The 21,945-nt window shown below is 45.1% G+C and overlaps 1 protein-coding gene across 2 annotated transcripts; it reads right to left on the reverse strand.

Moving 5' to 3' along the window:
- Nucleotides 1-2: 2 nt before the first annotated feature.
- On the reverse strand, nucleotides 3-20,173 carry galr1b (galanin receptor 1b). 2 transcript variants are annotated; one of them, XM_023790393.2, is made up of 3 exons: nucleotides 19,275-20,173; nucleotides 14,109-14,174; nucleotides 3-3,472 (listed from the first exon to the last, which is right to left on the reverse strand). In XM_023790393.2, exons 1-3 carry the CDS (start codon nucleotides 19,947-19,949, stop codon nucleotides 3,143-3,145), a joined length of 1,071 nt encoding a protein of 356 aa, XP_023646161.1. In that variant the 5' UTR covers nucleotides 19,950-20,173; the 3' UTR covers nucleotides 3-3,142. The 2 variants fall into 2 exon arrangements, with proteins under 2 accessions (XP_023646161.1, XP_023646162.1); XM_023790394.2 differs by having other exon boundaries at nucleotides 15,042-19,389.
- Between the last annotated feature and the right edge of the window lie 1,772 nt (nucleotides 20,174-21,945).

Consider the following 21,945-nt stretch of genomic DNA (forward strand, 5'->3'; position numbering starts at 1 on the left):
TTCCACTGGTTTAATATGTTTATGACACATACATACATCACAGCTTGTTTAATTTGTTTGACATTCAGTGCCGTCTGTCCACACACACCGTTGAAATACATCTGTGAATTGTGTAGCCATGGAGACCAAAAAATAAATCCTGGGTGTGGGTTCTGGAAATTCACCAGAACCAGGAGCTTCCTGTTCTCTAGCCATGGCTTGGTGGTCATGACCAAGGAGGAGGAGTATCAGAGATCCCCGATCCTGGGTATAGCTCTTCAGTCCTTAATGAGGGCTACGTCTTCATCTGAATTCTGACTGTGATTTCACACATTCAGACATTTCTGAAATCTGTGCACAGTGATGAAAAATCCATTCATCCATTCTTCAACCACACACCCTGGCCAGGGTCCCCAGAGGCCCTGGAGCTTATCTCAGGCAGCAGAGGGTATAAAGTTGGGGTACACTCTGGATGGGCTGGGAGTCACTACACTCTGGGTGGGCTGGGAGTCACTACACTCAGGATGGGCTGGGAGTCAACCGCTGCTTATGATAAAATATGCATTACAGGTCATTTGTTATATAGTTAATCTAAGCCTGATTAGTATTAATTAGGTTTAATATTGTTTGACCTTTTTGTCTTGTGTCTTGAATGACTGTTATGTCTCCCAGTTCTTCACTAGTTAAGTGATTGTTGAGAACAGAATCCAACGCAGTCAGTGTAACTTCACACAGCCTGATGTGTAGCTGGCTCAATGTCTCACTTGAACTTTGGTGATACATAATTAATTGAGAATAATTTTAGGACTCACGATGAAAATCAACAATTAGTTGAGTGTTCTGACTTTGTGATCAGGGATCCTTCTATACAGGAAATGACACATGACTCTTCCCTCAGCAAAATCATTAAAAAAATTACTAGGGTTTGCCAGACTTGTGAGACTTTTGTCAGTCTGTCTTGGAGATAAGTTGTTACATCATGCGTAACATACAAAGTGTTCAGGTCACAGGTTTCTAAAATAACATTCACATTTGTACTTCTGCCAGTACTTAGTACTCTGGCCAAGAGCATTGTGGGTAATTCACTGTTCTGACAGATGAATGTCTGTCTGAGCAATTCAGGTTCTCTGCTCAATGTTGCAGCAGCAGTACTAGCACCCATACCTCAAATCTCCTGAATCTGAATCTGTATCTAACTGAGGGTGTTGGTATCTCACTGATGGGCTGAACACAGAGAGACATTCCTCTGCGTGACGTAGTTCTATAAACACGAAACAGAAAACATAAACGTACTCCCAGCAACACCGACAGGACTGTGGACTGACGATTCACAGTTGCAGGCAGTGGTGGAGGGCTTGGCAGGAAGTCAATAAAGTGTTCTTAACATGAAAGGAACTGCACATGCACACATCAAATCACGGTGGGATCACAAGTAAGTCATGCGTTTGGTGAAGAGCAGCAAAGCAGCTAGGGTTTCGTATTTCGAAATCTTTCTTTGTTTTTAACACAGTCTCTCTTACTTTCATTCACCAGTTCAGTAAGACAGTGGTTCCAATCCCAGGATAATAAAAAACAATTTCATAGCAGACATCACGATTTTGAGGGGGAAAATTCTGAGAGACACTTGCTGTCCACCTCCCGGGACAAAAAATAAGATATTTTTTTTTGGCCCCGATTCACCTGTCCGTCATGGAAAATGGAGGGGCCACCCTAACCCTAACGCCATGAAAGAGGGGGTCTTTGTCTCCACATACTCCATTGTTCTTTGTGTTTTACAGAGACTTATAACCTTATAACAAAGAATCATATTAATACATGTATAACTTTATGAGAACGGAGGACATTCAGCAAAATCCTTTCCCAAATGCTACTTCTCATTTCGAAATATACTCCCCCACACCATCCTCATGTGTCTGTCCTACATCACATATATGCAATCATTCAGACACTATTTCCTGGGGAAAATTAAAAACAAGACTTTTGAGGTTCAGTCCCGACACATTATTCTGCTGCAGAATATTCACATACAAATTACGAGACAAATCCACGTGATTTTTACGGTGTATGAAATTGCCTTTAGTTTTGGTGAATGAATTTCCTTTCGGTGTGAAGTTGACTCTAATTTTGGTATGTGTGATAAAGAAGCGAATTAAACTAAAGAGTGAGCTACTGTGATGTGTAATAAGCAGGATGGATGGAAATGTCATAATCCAAATGATTCATTATACTGATCAGATTAAAATGTGTTCCCCACAAAAAAATGTATTAAAATGGGAGTCACTTGAGTTTGAAATTCCATGGGCCGTGATACAAAGTATCACCTTAATTAATTTGAATGTCCCACAATGCACTTAATATTAAATGACCTTCTTTTGTAAGACTGCCATAAATTATTGTCTCATGCTTAATGTTTTTAAAACCAGAACATGAAGATGGCCAAAGAGCAAGGATGGTTATCTTTGCTCTTACATATGTACACCTGTACCCGTTCTTAAAGTTGAAGAATTCAGTAGAGCAATTAGCTTACCAGCTGCAGTGCGGTTCCCTTTGAAAAACTGGTAGACATGGCAGAAAAATGGGCAGTTCACCCCAAAATAATAAAAAAACAACAGATTTGCTGTAGGGTGCGGTGCTAGATGAGCTAACAGTATTGAGCTGAAATTACTATTAACTAACACGGTATTGTTGCTATTCGCTACTGTTGGTAGCTAATGCTAACTGATAATGCTATCACCACGTAGCTACCTAGCATTAGTGTTCATCACATTGTCACGAGTGTCACTTCTGCGCATTCATGCAGTTGGTGTGTGGGGTTCGGTAGTAAGAATTTAGTTGCTACATTAAACTGCTCATTGCAAGGTCTGTGGATTAGTTTGAATAACCGGGTAATGATTTTTTAGAGCTTTATTTACCCCAGAAAGAAAACCACTCAACCCCATTATATTTGTGAGAAAACTGATGTTTCTACAGATGATATCTCCAAAACTAGGCAACTCTCTCCACAACAATCTAGATGGATAAACAGCACTACAGCATATCTGAAACGTTTTTTTTTATTATTATTATTTTGGGGTGAACTGCCCCTTTAAGTAAAGAAGCTCAGCATGAATCCCACAAAGCAACCAGGACCTGGAGGTGGAGGGCAAAACAAACCCTTGTCCTTCTACTGCTGTCCCGTCATGTTGGTTATGGAGTGGGTGGTGGAGAGGTTCTCCATGCGGATCCGGACCACCTTCTCTGCAGGGGGTGATGGAAAGCGGAGGCTGCAGGAGAAGGCCTGCCGACAGGCCTTACGGAAGTTCTCAGACAGAAACGCGTAGAGGATGGGGTTGACGCAGGAGTTCCCGTAGGCGAGGCAGTGTGAGATGATACGCAGGGCGAAGGAGGCATCATTTAGTGGGAATTTGCCAAATTCCACCCACATGGCGATGATGTGGTGTGGCATCCAGCACAGCAGGAATGCAGCCACCACGAGCAGCACGGTCTGCGCAGTCTGAGGACATCAGATGGAAGGAGACCGTCACCTCAGCGGCTTTAGCAACAAAACCACTTTTTGTGCAATAACATATTCAGATAACATATTTACATGTATTAATATTTTCAACACTAGTCCTTATAAATTATGATCAAATTGTAGAAATTCTTCACTTTCGTAAAATTGTCTAAATTTAATTCAGCCTCATAAGTTTAAAGTAATTTATGATGTTAATGAGTATTTAATATATATATATATATATATATATATATATATATATATATATATATATATATATATATATATATATATAAGAGAACGATTGCTGATATTTGCACACAAATTTAATGAGTGCATTTTGTGGATAAGTGCATGGGGCACAAATATTACGGCAATTTATTGCATTCGTTCAGCCAGAGCTGAATGGAAATGAGAGAACACCCTTCATAAATTGAATTTAACACCCCTTGTTCAAACAGCACTAACCAAGCTAATATTGCATTTCATAAATAATGAAGAGGATGGGAGGAGAGAATGGATCTGAATTTAGAGGAGACCTGGGCAAAAGCAGCCCAAGGGCCATATCTGACCCAAGGAGCTATTTTTATTGTTAAAAAGGGGGGGGGGTGACGTTTTATGTTCATGCCTGAGAAGTAGAACAGGTTATTGCACACAGATCTTTCTTACAATTAATGATAATCATGAAATATGCACCGATTTCTGAATTTCTCTAAACAAAGGGAAAAGTAAAATCTAACAAGTATATCTCTGTAGGTTTTATGGGACATGAAAATAATCATTGAATAATCATTGGTTGTGCATCGTGTGCCTCAGCCTCCATGCCGGTGATCAGAAGGTCGCTGCTTTGAGCCCCAGCTTCAGCAGAATGGTCACATCTATGGACCCCTTGAGCAAGACCCCCAGCTGCAGGGGTGCTGCATGCTGGCTGACCCTCTGCTGTGACCCCCCCCCCCCCCAAAGCTTGCTTTTACCGGTGTATGTGTCTGTGTGTCTCACTGAGAGCAAGATGAGGTAAGCAAAATGACAATTTAATAGATTAATAGAGTATGTCTCTTTTGAAAAGAAATTATCTCGGCGGAGCTTGGATTTGGCCCTCCACAGAAAATAAACACCCAGACCGGGTTTAGAAAGTGCTGATATAGCATCCTTCTGGAAATGGGCCAAAAACTGACAAATATATGGCAGATTCCTTAATGTGTATGTGTACCTGCCTCGTCCCTGAGCTGCTTGGGATAGATTCCAGTCACCACCCTGCCCAGAATAAGCAGCTAAAAGGCAGATGAACAAAAAATTAATATTTGGTGTTTTTTTTTTTTTGTGAGGCCCAGTTAAAAGAAAATGCCATTTATTTTGGAGTGTGAGTTGCTGCTGCATATAAAAGACTGGGGAGATTCTGCTGGATTTCGGGAAGGCGGCACCTGTACCGTGGAGCATGAGATGCTGGATGGTTAAAAACATCTGAGTACGATGTTTCGTGAGTCTTATGGTTAATTACGATGCCATCCGCGGTAAAAAAAGTATCGGAAACTATCTTAAAAGTAGCCATTGAGATCACTGGGATGTGTCAGGCACAGGAAGCGACATTGATGATGATAAGACCATTCCTGATTGTTCTGGACGCCCCCTATAGACACCATCTGGACTGCAGCCTTTATGACATCATTTAAGAGTATCAAAAAAGGTGAAGTCTGAAAGATCTGAAAATCCATTCAGACACACCAGAACCAATTTGCAAAATTATCTTATGGGGGAAAATGAAACTGAGTTTTAAACATGTCTCATGCTGTCCCTTTAGGCGTTTGAAAGTAAGATTTTGATGATATTATATTCATGGAGTTTGTGTTTGTGAATGCTGGCACTCCCTGACTGATTCGCTTGTCCTGTTCCCGACCTTGACGGCAAACCGATTCTCCCTTTTCAGGGCAACGAAGGTATAAGGGTAAAGAGAGCTGTGTTTACATGCTGCTGTGCATATGTGTGTCCAAGTACGTGATGCTGAGCAGGATACAGATTCACAGCAAAACAAAGTGGCACTCTGCTAATGCGAGACAGCCACACAGCAGCCGTCACGGAGTCGCCCAGAAAGACGCTGCAGGCTGAAGCTGAACCAAACCTCGAGTCAAATAAGCACACTTGCACTTGTATTTTCAGGTTCAAATGTAACACCTTGTATTCGATGCTTTTAACAATGTACTGTATAATGAGTGCAAAAAATGAACAAAATGTGGGAGCAAAAATGGCAGGGAGCTGGGAGGGTGCAAAAATGTGGACTGGCTGGGGATCCCCGAGCACTGGGTTGGGAAACACTGATCTATATAGTATGGGAGTTTTCTAAAAGTACATTTATAGAAAATTACAAATTATGTAAAACAAGATGCAGCTCATGAATTATTCAACACAGCAGTCACTCTCAGTTTGGTTGCTGTTGATTTGTGTTATTTATATAGAAATTATTCATTATGTTGGAGAATTATATAATTCCATTTGTGCAGACCATGGGCCTTCAGTATAATCTATTTTGGCACATTCACATCGAGGCCCTGCCACACGCCCAATGCCCAGAGCAACTGGTAATATCACTTGTGTTGAAAATCAACGAGTAAATTAAAAAAAAGTGTTTGCTTCTCTTTTCACTTCCCGAGAATAAACACTGCTTACGAGGGGGAGACTGGAAAGTCTGTAAAACCCACCATTGCTGTACGAGGTGTTATAAATGATCTTAATAAGGCTGGACAAACAACAGCATATAACCCGGAAAGGTCAAGAGGGAGAAAATGAAAATCCCCCCATCCCCCTCATCTTGTAAATTTAGCCGAGTAATTACAGTGGCACCAAACAAAACCATGCAAACACGACAAAAGTCTCGTGCATTCCTCCAATATCTGCAGTGTATTATATTTCAAACATTCATCGCTGGCAAGTTAATCTTCAATGTCAAAGAATTAATTACGTTAATATAAAATGTGTGGGGAAATTGCAATAATAATGAGTTTTACTCATTAACTATCACAGTAATTAAGTTGAGTTAATATTAAAACTGCTGCACTGCAGTCAACCATATCATTCATAATACTGCACCCTACTTAGGTAACCAGCAGACAATGACACCCTGTATGTGCTCGCTCTCTCTCTCTCTCGCTCTCTCTCTCTCTCTCGCTCTCTCTCTCTCTCTTACACACACACACACACACATTTCATATATTTCTATCATTCCTGCCCATTCATTTCTATGGGCATAATCCTAATCCTAACTACTAACCAGCCCAAACATTAACTACAATTAACCAAACAAAATACGAAACTATCGGCACTTTAATTTTTGATTTGTTACCTGTACACACAGAGGCCTATGTGTTTTTTTTCTCTGTTTCCTGTTTGTTATATGATGGGTCCCATGATTGGTTGGCCTTTCCGCCAATCAGAGTCTGCCAACGAATAGCCAGTGATCTGGGAGGAGCAAAATATTTAAAGGTGGCTGCACCCAGTAATGGGGTTGGCTTTTGGCTGAAGCTTGTCGAGATTTTGTTTGCGCCTTCCTTTAAGCTACCTTTAGATTTTTTTTCATCATACCTATATGCACAGTGAAAGAAACTGGGTAGCCAAGAGGGGCCCACCTACACGCCCACACACGCTAGGAAAGCGGGCGGGTGCCCGCCTACACATCCACACACGCTAGGAAAGCGGGCGGGTGCCCATCTACACGCCCACACACGCTAGGAAAGCGGGCGGGTGCCCGCCTACACATCCACACACGCTAGGAAAGCGGGCGGGTGCCCATCTACACGCCCACACACGCTAGGAAAGCGGGCGGGTGCCCGCCTACACATCCACACACGCTAGGAAAGCGGGCGGGTGCCCATCTACACGCCCACACACGCTAGGAAAGCGGGCGGGTGCCCGCCTACACGCCCACACACGCTAGGAAATCGGGCGGGTGCCCACCTACACGCCCACACACGCTAGGAAAGTGGGCGGGTGCCCGCCTACACAACCACACACGCTAGGACAGCGGGCGGGTGCCCATCTACACGGCCACACACGCTAGGACAGCGGGCAGGTGCCCATCTACATGCCCACACACGCTAGGAAAGCGGGCGGGTGCCCACCTACACGCCCACACACGCTAGGACAGCGGGCGGGTGCCCACCTACACATCCACACACGCTAGGAAAGTGGGCGGGTGCCCATCTACACGGCCACACACGCTAGGAAAGTGGGCGGGTGCCCGCCTACACATCCACACACGCTAGGAAAGTGGGCGGGTGCCCGCCTACACATCCACACACGCTAGGAAAGTGGGCGGGTGCCCGCCTACACATCCACACACGCTAGGACAGCGGGCGGGTGCCCATCTACACGGCCACACACGCTAGGACAGCGGGCAGGTGCCCATCTACATGCCCACACATGCTAGGAAAGCGGGTGGGTGCCCATCTATATGCCCACACACGCTAGGAAAGCGGGCGGGTGCCCGCCTACACATCCACACACGCTAGGAAAGCGGGCAGGTGCCCACCTACATGCCCACACATACTAGGAAAGCGGGCGGGTGCCCACCTACACATCCACACACGCTAGGAAAGTGGGCGGGTGCCCACCTACACATCCACACACGCTAGGAAAGTGGGCGGGTGCCCGCCTACACATCCACACACGCTAGGAAAGTGGGCGGGTGCCCGCCTACACATCCACACACGCTAGGACAGCGGGCGGGTGCCCACCTACACGCCCACACACGCTAGGAAATCGGGCGGGTGCCCATCTACACGCCCACACATACTAGGAAAGTGGGCGGGTGCCCACCTACACGCCCACACATACTAGGAAAGCGGGCGGGTGCCCACCTACACGCCCACACATGCTAGGAAAGCGGGTGGGTGCCAATCCTTTTTTGTTTTTTTTGGGTAGGAGGCAAGTAGATTCCTTTTCTTTGTTTTATTCTTGATAGTACTTAAGGTGTAAAGTTTTGAGATCTGCTTTGTTCATTTATTTTCTTTTCTTCGGGCCCATCCGTATGCCTCACTCCCTTCAGTGGCGTGGTTATGCACACAACTGTGAATAAATGGGCTATGTATGGAATCTCCCCAAATCCACGTGGACTGCATCACTACATTACTCTTTCTTCAGTCCCCTGCTTACCCATTACGGCCTCCTAACCAAGACCAGCATTCACTGATTTTTATAAAATCAAAGTTTATATTCTGGGGGCTTGAAAACACACACACACACACACACACACACGTGCGTGCACACAAACACACACAATTTTTATCTATCTATCTACCTATCTATCTATCTATCTATCTATCTGTCTATTTTTGTCTGTTCATGTTTTTCAATAACTGATAAAAATACAAATATCACATCTCTTGCACACAGCAATTCAAAGAAACTGACTGAATTCTAATGTAACCATAAAAATAAGCCAAACTCATTAAAAAGAATCTTTGACTTGACAACTTCATGTTCAGCTAAATCATCACTTACCAAATTGCTGCCTTTCCCCCCAGATTTTCACTATTATTCCCCTACAGTTTGTAGTGAAAGACTGTCAGTTACTCTCCAGAAAATATACACCATTTCATTTTCTTCACTAAGCTCATTTTCTGCCTCATTTTCTCTACGTTTTTGCTACTGGGAGTTGGGAGGGAACAAAAATGTGCACTGTCTAGTGGGGAACCGGACTGGGAAACACTGCCTTAGGGTTCCTGCACTGGGTCACGTGTGACTGCTGGAGACCAGCATCTGTGATGCTCTTTCTTCCAGTAGGATCAGGTCTTCACGGTGGATCAGGAAGCATGGTCAGTTAAAACCAAAATGCAGACAATTTTGAAACATTATTTGAACATTAAAGTTTCAAGTAATGGCAGCTGGAAATCCTCAGTAGAAACAAATAATTAGAAATAAAATAATGATACCCCTAATTCAAATCCTAACTGCAATCGTTCTTAGGAATTCGTTCAAGATAAGACCAAACGGATCTTTTGTATGAAACAAATATTACATCATTCTGTGTCAGACTTCTGACTTATTCATCCTATAATGTAGAGCTGCATTTGCCTGGCATAGCAAATCAAATCAGTAGAGTCTGAATGTTTTTGGGAGTCAACAGAACTCTTTTTATTTGTTCTTCAAAGGTTACAGTGCTGAGGAAAACCTGCAGTGAAGGAAAAAAATTTCAGCGGCTTGCCCGGGGTGACCCAAAAGCCAGACCATCTGCAGGGAGCTTCTGTGAGTTCTCTCTGGAGCATTTCATTCCAAGAAAACGATGAGTTATTTAATCCTGAATAAATGACAAGCCATCCCATTAGATATAAAGCTGAATGGCTCAAACACTGTACTCTCACTGACTTCTCACTGCTCTCCATTGCATCCAAAGCAAAATCATATCTGAAAATCCTCCTAATTTACATTTAAAGCCATATGAATGTGAATCCTCAGTTACCAACAAGGTTCAAATGAAAGCAGTTATTTATTTTGGTTTCCCAGAAACAGGGAGTCATTTTCCATGTTAAAGCAGTACTTCCTGTATTTTTAACCAGCATGAATTCGATTACATTGTATAAAGTTAATGTAATATAATGTAATGTAAAGTTAATCCAGCCTCAGCATGTCTGCGGCTCCTTGAGCAAGGCCCTTAACCCCCAGCTCCCTGGATGCCCCAACAGGTGGCTGCCCTTCGCAGACAGCTTACTCTACAAAGAGCAAGTTGATGGAGGCGTAAAAAGAATTTCCCCATGAGGGACAATAAAGGTTAAATTATTATTATTATTATTATTAATTAATTAGCATATGTGTATAGGGTGGCATGGTGGCTTCATGGGCAATACGTTTGTGTCACATACACCAATGTGCAGCAGTGGTGGCCTTATGGTTAGGGAAACAGGCTTGTGATTGGATGGTTGCTGGTTCCAATCCCTGACTAGCAAGGTACCACCCCCACACACTGCTCCTAGTTGATAGATAATAGCTACTCACTGCTATGTTGAATAGGGGTTAAATGCAGAGGACCCTTTCCATCACTGTTTCAATAATGACAATTAATCACTTTCACTTGAAAATAGGGACAATAAGCAAACTCCCCATGCAGGCACAGGATTTAACCCCCCCCGCCCCCCCCAACCCAGTAGGTATGAGACATGAGTGCTACTTCACACAAAAATAAAATCTTCTACTATTGCGCAGTGGATTACATTATTTATGCATCCATCTTCAATAATTTCCCCAAACTTATGGTAAGTTTGGAGCCCCGGGCAGCACAGGGCATACGACGGGAGACCACCTGTGCAGAGATGCTGCCCGTCACAGGACATACGACGGGAGACCCCCTGTGCAGACATGCTGCCCGTCACAGGACATACGACGGGAGACCCCCTGTGCAGACATACTGCCCGTCACAGGGCATACGACGGGAGACCCCCTGTGCAGAAATGCTGCCCGTCACAGGACATACGACGGGAGACCCCCTGTGCAGACATGCTGCCCGTCACAGGACATACGACGGGAGACCCCCTGTGCAGAAATGCTGCCCGTCACAGGACATACGACGGGAGACCCCCTGTGCAGACATGCTGCCCGTCACAGGGCATACGACGGGAGACCACCTGTGCAGAGATGCTGCCCGTCACAGGACATACGACGGGAGACCCCCTGTGCAGACATGCTGCCCGTCACAGGACATACGACGGGAGACCCCCTGTGCAGACATGCTGCCCGTCACAGGACATACGACGGGAGACCCCCTGTGCAGACATGCTGCCCGTCACAGGACATACGACGGGAGACCCCCTGTGCAGACATGCTGCCCGTCACAGGGCATACGACGGGAGACCCCCTGTGCAGACATGCTGCCCGTCACAGGGCATACGACGGGAGACCCCCTGTGCAGAGATGCTGCCCGTCACAGGACATACGACGGGAGACCCCCTGTGCAGACATGCTGCCCGTCACAGGGCATACGACGGGAGACCCCCTGTGCAGACATGCTGCCCGTCACAGGACATACGACGGGAGACCCCCTATGCAGACATGCTGCCCGTCACAGGGCATACGACGGGGAGACCCCCTGTGCAGAGATGCTGCCCGTCACAGGGCATACGACGGGAGACCCCCTGTGCAGACATGCTGCCCGTCACAGGGCATACGACGGGAGACCCCCTGTGCAGAGATGCTGCCCGTCACAGGACATACGACGGGAGACCCCCTGTGCAGAGATGCTGCCCGTCACAGGGCATACGACGGGAGACCCCCTGTGCAGACATGCTGCCCGTCACAGGACATACGACGGGAGACCCCCTGTGCAGACATGCTGCCCGTCACAGGGCATACGACGGGAGACCCCCTGTGCAGAGATGCTGCCCGTCACAGGACATACGACGGGAGACCCCCTGTGCAGACATGCTGCCCGTCACAGGGCATACGACGGGAGACCCCCTGTGCAGACATGCTGCCCGTCACAGGACATACGACGGGAGACCCCCTGTGCAGACATGCTGCCCGTCACAGGGCATACGACGGGGAGACCCCCTGTGCAGAGATGCTGCCCGTCACAGGGCATACGACGGGAGACCCCCTGTGCAGACATGCTGCCCGTCACAGGGCATACGACGGGAGACCCCCTGTGCAGAGATGCTGCCCGTCACAGGACATACGACGGGAGACCCCCTGTGCAGACATGCTGCCCGTCACAGGGCATACGACGGGAGACCCCCTGTGCAGACATGCTGCCCGTCACAGGGCATACGACGGGGAGACCCCCTGTGCAGAGATGCTGCCCGTCACAGGGCATACGACGGGAGACCCCCTGTGCAGACATGCTGCCCGTCACAGGGCATACGACGGGAGACCCCCTGTGCAGAGATGCTGCCCGTCACAGGACATACGACGGGAGACCCCCTGTGCAGACATGCTGCCCGTCACAGGACATACGACGGGAGACCCCCTGTGCAGACATGCTGCCCGTCACAGGGCATACGACGGGGAGACCCCCTGTGCAGAGATGCTGCCCGTCACAGGGCATACGACGGGAGACCCCCTGTGCAGACATGCTGCCCGTCACAGGGCATACGACGGGAGACCCCCTGTGCAGAGATGCTGCCCGTCACAGGACATACGACGGGAGACCCCCTGTGCAGAGATGCTGCCCGTCACAGGGCATACGACGGGAGACCCCCTGTGCAGACATGCTGCCCGTCACAGGGCATACGACGGGAGACCCCCTGTGCAGAGATGCTGCCCGTCACAGGGCATACGACGGGAGACCCCCTGTGCAGAGATGCTGCCCGTCACAGGGCATACGACGGGAGACCCCCTGTGCAGACATGCTGCCCGTCACAGGGCATACGACGGGAGACCCCCTGTGCAGAGATGCTGCCCGTCACAGGGCATACGATGGGAGACCCCCTGTGCAGACATGCCGCCCGTCACAGGGCATATACACACTCACAGTGTAGAGTCACCCTTCCATCCAGTTGCGTATTATTGGACTCATATTATAACCTCAAGCTGAAGGAAACCACACACACAGACACAATGGCGCATTTCGAACCCCAATTCTGCAATCCTAGAGGAGTGAGGCAAAGGTGCTAACCACTAAGCCGCCCAGGTAAATTCTTTATTTTAGTATAATTAAACAATCGCCATCTGTAACTGAGCTACTAGTTTCTGTTAATAGTAAACTAACCACTGAGCCGACACTCAGATGTGATTCTAACATTACATGCTAATTGTAGATCACTAATAGTCTGGCATTTCACTACGCTGGACCTGTCAATTTCAATCCGGAATTCTATCCACGCAGATGCCGGAAAAGTGGATCTTGAACTGAGCATTGTAAAAAACATCATTAAAATTTGCAAATGAATTAGTTTAATCATTACAAGCAGGATCTGATCAGTGAAATGAAGGCAATCATCATTATGATGATTAATGCTAATATCGAAATCATGTGGTTTTATTCGGAAGGAGGCTTATTCTGCGGCAAAGCTTCTAATTCAGTTAACCTTTAAAAGCGTTCATCACTTTCATCCACAACTGTGGGAAAATCTAGTCTAGCGTGTCCTTGCAGCTTTCAACCCATGTGTGAGACCTTTGTGGTGACACCGTCTGACAATGACACAAAGAGCACCAGTCATAGGTACAACAGAAGGGTTCTAATAATGATAATAAAACATGCAAGTAGAAGAGCTCTGTAAACTGGACAGCATTGAAACAAACATATTAATAACATTATTATACAGGAAGATTTGGCAAATTCACTCCCTCTCATCCAAAAAAGTTTCACTTTTCTTGTTCAACTTGCACGAGTCTATTAAATGCATGTACTCTGCACAACCAGAGTAATTTAATAATACTGCATTCATGCATTTTGTTATACTGTAAAATTTGCATAATTTATTTGTATGCTTTATTTTATGGAGACGCCTATTAAAACTTTTACAGTGAATATTAATACGTATTTTTTTGCCGCGTTTCTCTGACTATATGTGTCCTATTTGTCTGTCTGGACCTGCCGAATTTTACCTTTAGGTTCTAACCGCTACAGTTACATCGATTTCATGTTCATAACTTAGACTCCAGAAGGTAAAAATGGATTGATATGGAAGGAAAATGGCATAACCCACTAAATTCTTACCTTTTTCTTTGAACGCTCAGATTTCCTTGACATGTTCTTTATTTTCTTATGAAGATGGTACAACACCTAAACACAAGAGAAATGTTACATATGAAACAACATTTATTCTCACCAGTGCAGGAGCTTGCAAACACGTCAGCATTCTTAATGTGCCATTATGGTTTCCAGATAAACTGCACTGTCGGAAAAAGTACCAATTTTAAGGTACGGAAATGGACTCTGAGGACCGTTTTTGTGCCAATGGGGGTATATTAATGTTGTTTGTAACTTGGGGTACAAAACTGTACCAGGGCTCTACACTTTTTTCCTGACAATGTGGAATCCTTTTTTAATTAATGCATTTACTTTATGCTGTTTACAGTGTTAGAAAGAACTGTTGTGTCAGTGTGTGACAGTACAATGCGCAACCATAATAATGGTCCTGGGTTTGTTGGCTAAAACCACTCACAGTTCCCACAAAACAGACTTTTTCCTTGTAATTCTGCCAGCTTGGGGGGGTTCATTTGATGAGCTATGAATCCCATGTGAAAACAAACGGTGTGATGAATTAATCCTGCAATTCAGTGGGATCAAGGCACATGTCTTGGGGATTCTCTCTGGGCCATGAATCGCCTTCTCTAAAGTTACGCTGTATCCATCTTCTGATTGCTTATGTAATGCAGGGTAGCAGGAAGGGGCACAAGGCAGGTAGTGCTAGCCAACAGAGGGGCACATGCACGCACACTGCAGACAATTCAGAGATGCCAAGTCACAAAAGCTGCATTTTTGAGACTGCAGGAAGGAGCTGAAGTACCTGGACAAGCACAGTGACTGTATTGCTGAAATCCCCCCCCCCCCTAGTGCAATTAGGACACATCCATCCATCCACCCACCCACCCATCCATCCATCCATCTTTGCATCCATCCATCCATCCATCCATTTCCTGTACTCACTTGTCATATGCCGGGTGGCAGGGAGCCGATCCTGGAGGCAATGGGTTCAAGGCAGGGAACAACCCAGGCTGGGGCTCTAACTGGGGCTCACTGACACACCAGTCACTGACACACCAGTCACTCACACACCAGTCACTCACACACCATTCACTCACACACCGTTCACTCACACACCAGTCACTCACACACCAGTCACTCAGACACCGTTCACTCACACACCAGTCACTCACACACCATTCACTCACACACCGTTCACTCACACACCAGTCACTCACACACCATTCACTCACACACCGTTCACTCACACACCAGTCACTCACACACCAGTCACTCACACACCAGTCACTCAGACACCGTTCACTCACACACCAGTCACTCACACACCAGTCACTGACACACCAGTCACTCACACACCAGTCACTCACACACCAGTCACTCACACACCATTCACTCACACACCGTTCACTCACACACCAGTCACTCACACACGAGTCACTCAGACACCGTTCACTCACACACCAGTCACTCACACACCATTCACTCACACACCAGTCACTCATACACCGTTCACTCACACACCATACACTCACACACCATACACTCACACACCAGTCACTGACACACCGTTCACTCACACACCATACACTCACACACCAGTCACTCACACACCATACACTCACACACCAGTCACTCACACACCAGTCACTCACACACCAGTCACTCACACACCATACACTCACACACCAGTCACTCACACACCATACACTCACACACCAGTCACTCACACACCGTTCACTCACACACCAGTCACTCACACACCAGTCACTCACACACCGTTCACTCACACACCAGTCACTCACACACCAGTCACTCACACACCATACACTCACACACCAGTCACTCACACACCATACACTCACACGCCATTCACTCAGACATCAGTCACTCGCACACCAATCACTCCCACTCCATTCACTCGCACGCCATAAACTCAAACGCCGTTCACTCACACTCATTCACTCACTCGCATGCCGTTCACTCGCACTCCATTCACTCACACGCCATACACTCACACACCGTTCACTCGCACACCAGTCACTCACACACCATACACTCACACACCAGTCACTCACACACCGTTCACTCACACACCATACACTCACACACCAGTCACTCAGACACCATACACTCACACACCAGTCACTCACACACCATACACTCACACACCAGTCACTCACACACCAGTCACTCACACACCAGTCACTCACACACCATACACTCACACACAAGTCACTCACACACCAGTCACTCACACACCATACACTCACACACCAGTCACTCACACACCATACACTCACACACCAGTCACTCACACACCATACACTCACACACCAGTCACTCACACACCGTTCACTCACACACCAGTCACTCACACACCAGTCACTCACACACCGTTCACTCACACACCAGTCACTCACACACCATACACTCACACACCAGTCACTCACACACCAAACACTCACACGCCATTCACTCAGACAACAGTCACTCGCACACCAATTACTCGCACTCCATTCACTCGCACGCCATAAACTCAAACGCCGTTCACTCACACTCATTCACTCACTCGCATGCCGTTTACTCGCACTCCATTCACTCACACGCCATACACTCACACACCATTCACTCACACACCATTCACTCACACGCCATAAACTCAAACGCCGTTCACTCACACTCCATTCACTCACACTCCACTCACTCACACACCATTCACTCACACACCAGTCACTCACACACCAGTCACTCACACACAATCACTCACACACCATTCACTCACACACCAGTCAACCACACACCATATACTCACACTTCACTCACACACCATTCACTCACACACCATTCACTCACACGCCATAAACTCAAACGCCGTTCACTCACACTCCATTCACTCACACTCCACTCACTCACACACCAATCACTCACACACCAGTCACTCACACACCAGTCACTCACACACCAGTCACTCACACACCATCACTCACACACCATTCACTCACACACCATTCACTCACACTTCACTCACACACCATTCACTCACACACCAATCACTCACACACCATACACTCACACACCAGTCACTCACACACCATACACTCACACACCAGTCACTCACACACCATACACTCACACACCAGTCACTCACACACCAGTCACTCACACACCATACACTCACACACCAGTCACTCACACACCATACACTCACACACCAGTCACTCACACACCATACACTCACACACCAGTCACTCACACACCATACACTCACACACCAGTCACTCACACACCGTTCACTCACACACCAGTCACTCACACACCAGTCACTCACACACCAGTCACTCACACACCGTTCACTCACACACCAGTCACTCACACACCAGTCACTCACACACCATTCACTCGCACACCATTCACTCACACGCCAGTCTCTCTCACACCAATCATTCGCACACCATTCACTCACACACCATCAAAAAACCTCGCTGCTGCAGCAAAGTGCTCAATTCAACCATGATATTGCTAAATTAATCACAGACTACACAGATTTAGGGCAAACATTGCAAATATTTTTCTTACATTTTAAGTTTGGATACATGCTTTCGGAATGTCTGGAGTTTTCTGTAAACTGGAGAATGTTTGGTGTCTGATGAAAAACTCATCCCCTCTCTTCAATGCCTTATTTCAATCGCAGGTTACGTCACCGCGCTTCCACAGGAAGACATGTCAACTTACATGTCATATTTATAACCAAAACTTTCACAGATTACAGAGTTACCTAGCTATACTGTGTGACACACGCAGGAACAGTTCAGCATCACTATCATGTCTAGCATCAATCTACTCACTAGTATAAAAGCTTGTCACATTTTAGTCACAAGACCAGCTCCTTAACAGGGTTACCAGCTCTCACACATCTGGCGTGACACTCACATTTTCAGGCTCTAACGCTCACGCTAGAAATCTTATGGCAAATCTACATTATTCCATTATAAACCAAAGATTAGCTACATCAAAAGCGTTGGGGCTGTTTGCAAACCCTACAAACTATTTACAAGGTGATATAACTGTCACATACATGTAAATGCGTGTGTATTTGAGTGCAGACTTGTATGGGATTGAAAATCTTGTGCCAGCCAGCTGACCAAAGTTTTGGCAATCCTGCCTCAACCATTTCACCATCTATTGCCCATTGAGTTAGTTGCAAACCAGATTATACAACAGGTGGGGCTGCACTAGGATGTCTCACGCATGGGCATTTTGCATGTAATGAAAAGGTCTCGCTGGATGTGCCACTGGGAGGAGCAGAATGGGGAGCAGAGCTTACATAAGGGCACAGCAAACTAAACAAGCGACAGGGATTATGAACCACTCAAACCGGACTGGCGTTATACACGTCACGTGACTTGTAAGAAAGGAAGCATAGTCCCTATTTGCACCACAGAATTACCATTCACTTAATGATGCATACATTTATTATTACCATTCTTATGTGTCTAAGCTGTATATTTGTTTTGGAGATTTACCGGCTCGCTAGGTTTCTTTTTAAAAGTAAATGTGTGGAAGGAGATCAAAAACGGTTTTCAGATACGTTCGATACACTTGTATATTAAAATAGATAATAAATTCATTTAAGGAAAATAGTCATAAAAAATATAAAAGACGCTAAGTTTTTCACCTATTGACGTCAAAGAGTGTGTTGAAAGCATTATAGCCTCATGTTTCTCAGTATCATAGAGGGCACAGCTCTTGACATAACCCTACCAGCTTGCGCCAAATCGATACGTTTGAAAGACAGGATATTAATTCTGTTATTAATTGCCTTTCGCGGGCCCGTTACTTTTCATCTGATCTAATGATCTTGCATCTGAGCTTTTGTGAAACACCTGTTTACGCGCGGTCTTCTGTAACATTTGTCAAGTTCCATTCTCATCCTGCAGATACATGGATAATCAAGGCAAGTGATTTTCATGTTTTACGGCCATTATATTGAACAAATCTTGCTGATTTACTTTTGCAATTAATTTCTATCGTCATTTATTCTACACATATTTGGAGGGAATAGTGCAAATGCGCATTAATTAAGGTGTCCAGGACAGAAGAACTCGCACCACTTTTTACAGAACCTATGCCCGGAAAATAAGCTAAATAATATAGTAAAAAAGAATAATTCCTTACCTTAGCATAACAGCATGTTATCAAAACCAGTGGCAACAAATATCCAATTATCAAAATTGTCACTTTATAGATGTGCTTGGACACTTTGTCGGACCACGTCTCCCAGCAGAATGAGCTGTTTGGTGCCTCTGGATGACTGGTCAGTGTCTGATGTTGGGCCACGGGGATAGCGAAGACGGCAGAGAGCAGCCAAATAACGCAAACTCCATTTAACGCGTTCTTTCTGTTACGGATGCAGGGAGACTTTTTGGCGTGAACCACAGCGACATACCTGTCCGCGGACATTGCGACGAGAGTGAAGATGCTGACCAGCATGCTTACCATCACGAAATAATGAACGAATTTACAAAGAAAAGCCCCAAATATCCACTCGGGAAGGGAGTAAATGGTTGCTTGGAAAGGGACGCAAAAAAGGAGGAAGGACAAGTCTGCTATACTGAGATTCAGGATAAATATATTAGTAGTGTTTCTGGGGCGTCCAGACTTAATCCTTCCAATAACAATCATTACAAGCGTGTTGCCTATAATACCCATTAGAAATATAAATCCAAAGACAACTGGGACAATGATCGCTTCTGGCCCTCCGTGATTTTCGCTCGACGTTTGATTAATATCCATGAAACCACTTGTCCAAGCGAGGGTGTCGTTTCTGGAGAGCGCCATGCTTTCAGACATCCTTGCGATTTGCCAAGAGTTGCGAAGCCCCTACACTTAGATAACTGGAGAGGAAAAGAGAGTGATAATTTATTCCAGGGATTTTCATAGTATTCACAGCCCAGTGAAAATCCACGTCCTTCACAACTTCTTGGGAAGCTTCTGTTGTTTTTTAAGTGTGTGGCGTTGTAAGCTGATGCTTGTCAACTTCACGGTCAAAACCACAAGCTGCGTGCGCTGCAGAAACTCAGTCAAATGCTGGTCGGTGTCGCCGCGCACTGGGTCTTAAAGGGCTCTCTCAGTCACTTCTGTGTTTCAAAAAAATCTGTAGTGATTATATTATAATGGCAGTGTTTCCGTCCTGTTCGCATATTATTTTAATGCTCATGGGCAATTTCAATCTCGAAGGCATTAATATCATTTGGCCTAATAATTCATTATTATGTAGCCTAAATGCAAAATGTGCATGTCCATTCATTACTTCGGCGGATATTTTTGCATTATTCCCTACTACTATTAATATAATATAATATAATATAATATAATATAATATAATATAATATAATATTTAACAAAGTCATGTAATCCGCAGAAGATGCAGTAAACATAAAGTCTGTTTTTAAGAAGTCTGTGAACTTTGCCACTGGCGACCAACCCATTTCTGAAGTTCAAAGCTCACTTTGAATAACCTCTCACAAGTTTGCGTGTCATCAAATAAACAAGGAAAGGCGCATTATTTATTGCTAACGGAGGTTAAGGCTCATTTTCACAGCAGTGCAAAACATAGCTCATTATCATCATCATCATCCCCATATTTTGTCTTACTGAACTGCAACAGATGCATGTTAATTTTGGATAATAGCACCTTACGCTTAACAGAAGTCGCATGTTAGAACCCATGCCAACTGCGTTTCTCTCATAACTTCACTGAAAACAAGCTTTATAAAGTTCTGTCTTGCAAGATTCGAATGATTTTCATGTTATTCCAACTCGATTTCTTGAGAGTTTTGGTCTGTGTTGCATTGTGCTGTGTAATCACACGGGTGTGTAATCACATTTTCCTGAAAAAGCATTTGTTAAATATGCAACATAATTAACAGATTACATTCACAATATCCGATAATGTGCAACAATATGCGGTTTAATGTAATACGTTCATATGGTTAATAAAATATGATCGATAGCCTAATAATCAGCTACACAAACTTTGCTCTCATTGTATTTACTGTAAAAGTATATACCAATACCTTTGGACTGAAATTTATAATGTAAATTTACTTCCCATATGACTTTTCTAATCGTAGCAACTCATGCTTTCAAATACTTGCACCGAATAAAGCCTTTTTGTGCAGCTAAACTGGTCAACAGCAGCGAAATTATTAGAAACAGGGCTTTATTGCGGTATCAGAGGCTATATACCACAATATTTATCAGTGATTCAGTTCAGTCCTCCAAAGGTCTTTGGAAACCAAATTACCGGTAGCCTATACATTATCTTGGTTTCACATGGATCCCTCCCGGACGTTTTTCGCACTAAAAATCTCTTGTGGTTTAAATCACGGTTCAGATAGGCCAATTTTTAAGAAACTAACGAGGCAACTCGATCAGAGCTACTCAGACCAATCCTGTCTATTTACAGCTAGTGGAGATTTCGCAACAGATGTTGCGGTGTGAATGTTTATTAAACAACTGTCAACAGAAATCCTTTGTTTCTTTAGTCGTAGCCTATAAACCCAAACCTATCTCTTCTCTAATTCTTTAAAATCAAGAAATCAACAGCATTTTCAGTGAAAATGAATGCAAATTATTTCTGGGATATTTGGTTTGCTACAACATCTTAAATGATATAATTATTAATTTCGTTGTTTGAGACTTGTACCAACATTTCCCTTTAAAATAGGTCAAACCAAAAATACATTGCACAAATGCTTCACCTGATTTCAAAGTGAAATGTTGAGATCTAGGTATTTCAAACAACCGTGCATGTCTTTAAAAACGTGTTCCATGTCTTTTTGGT

The sequence above is a fragment of the Paramormyrops kingsleyae genome, chromosome 11, assembly GCF_048594095.1.
Source record: "Paramormyrops kingsleyae isolate MSU_618 chromosome 11, PKINGS_0.4, whole genome shotgun sequence".
Classification (NCBI taxonomy): domain Eukaryota; kingdom Metazoa; phylum Chordata; class Actinopteri; order Osteoglossiformes; family Mormyridae; genus Paramormyrops; species Paramormyrops kingsleyae.

What these genes read in the sequence shown, in the direction of transcription:
- galr1b (XM_023790393.2), bottom strand. Translation starts at nt 19,949, where the DNA reads ATGTCTGAAAGCATGGCGCTCTCCAGAAACGACACCCTCGCTTGGACA. An exon ending in TAACATGCTGTTATGCTAAG is followed by an intron (nt 14,175 to 19,274) that starts GTAAGGAATTAT and finishes TCTTGTGTTTAG; the next exon opens with GTGTTGTACCATCTTCATAA. An exon ending in CTGAGCGTTCAAAGAAAAAG is followed by an intron (nt 3,473 to 14,108) that starts GTAAGAATTTAG and finishes TGATGTCCTCAG; the next exon opens with ACTGCGCAGACCGTGCTGCT.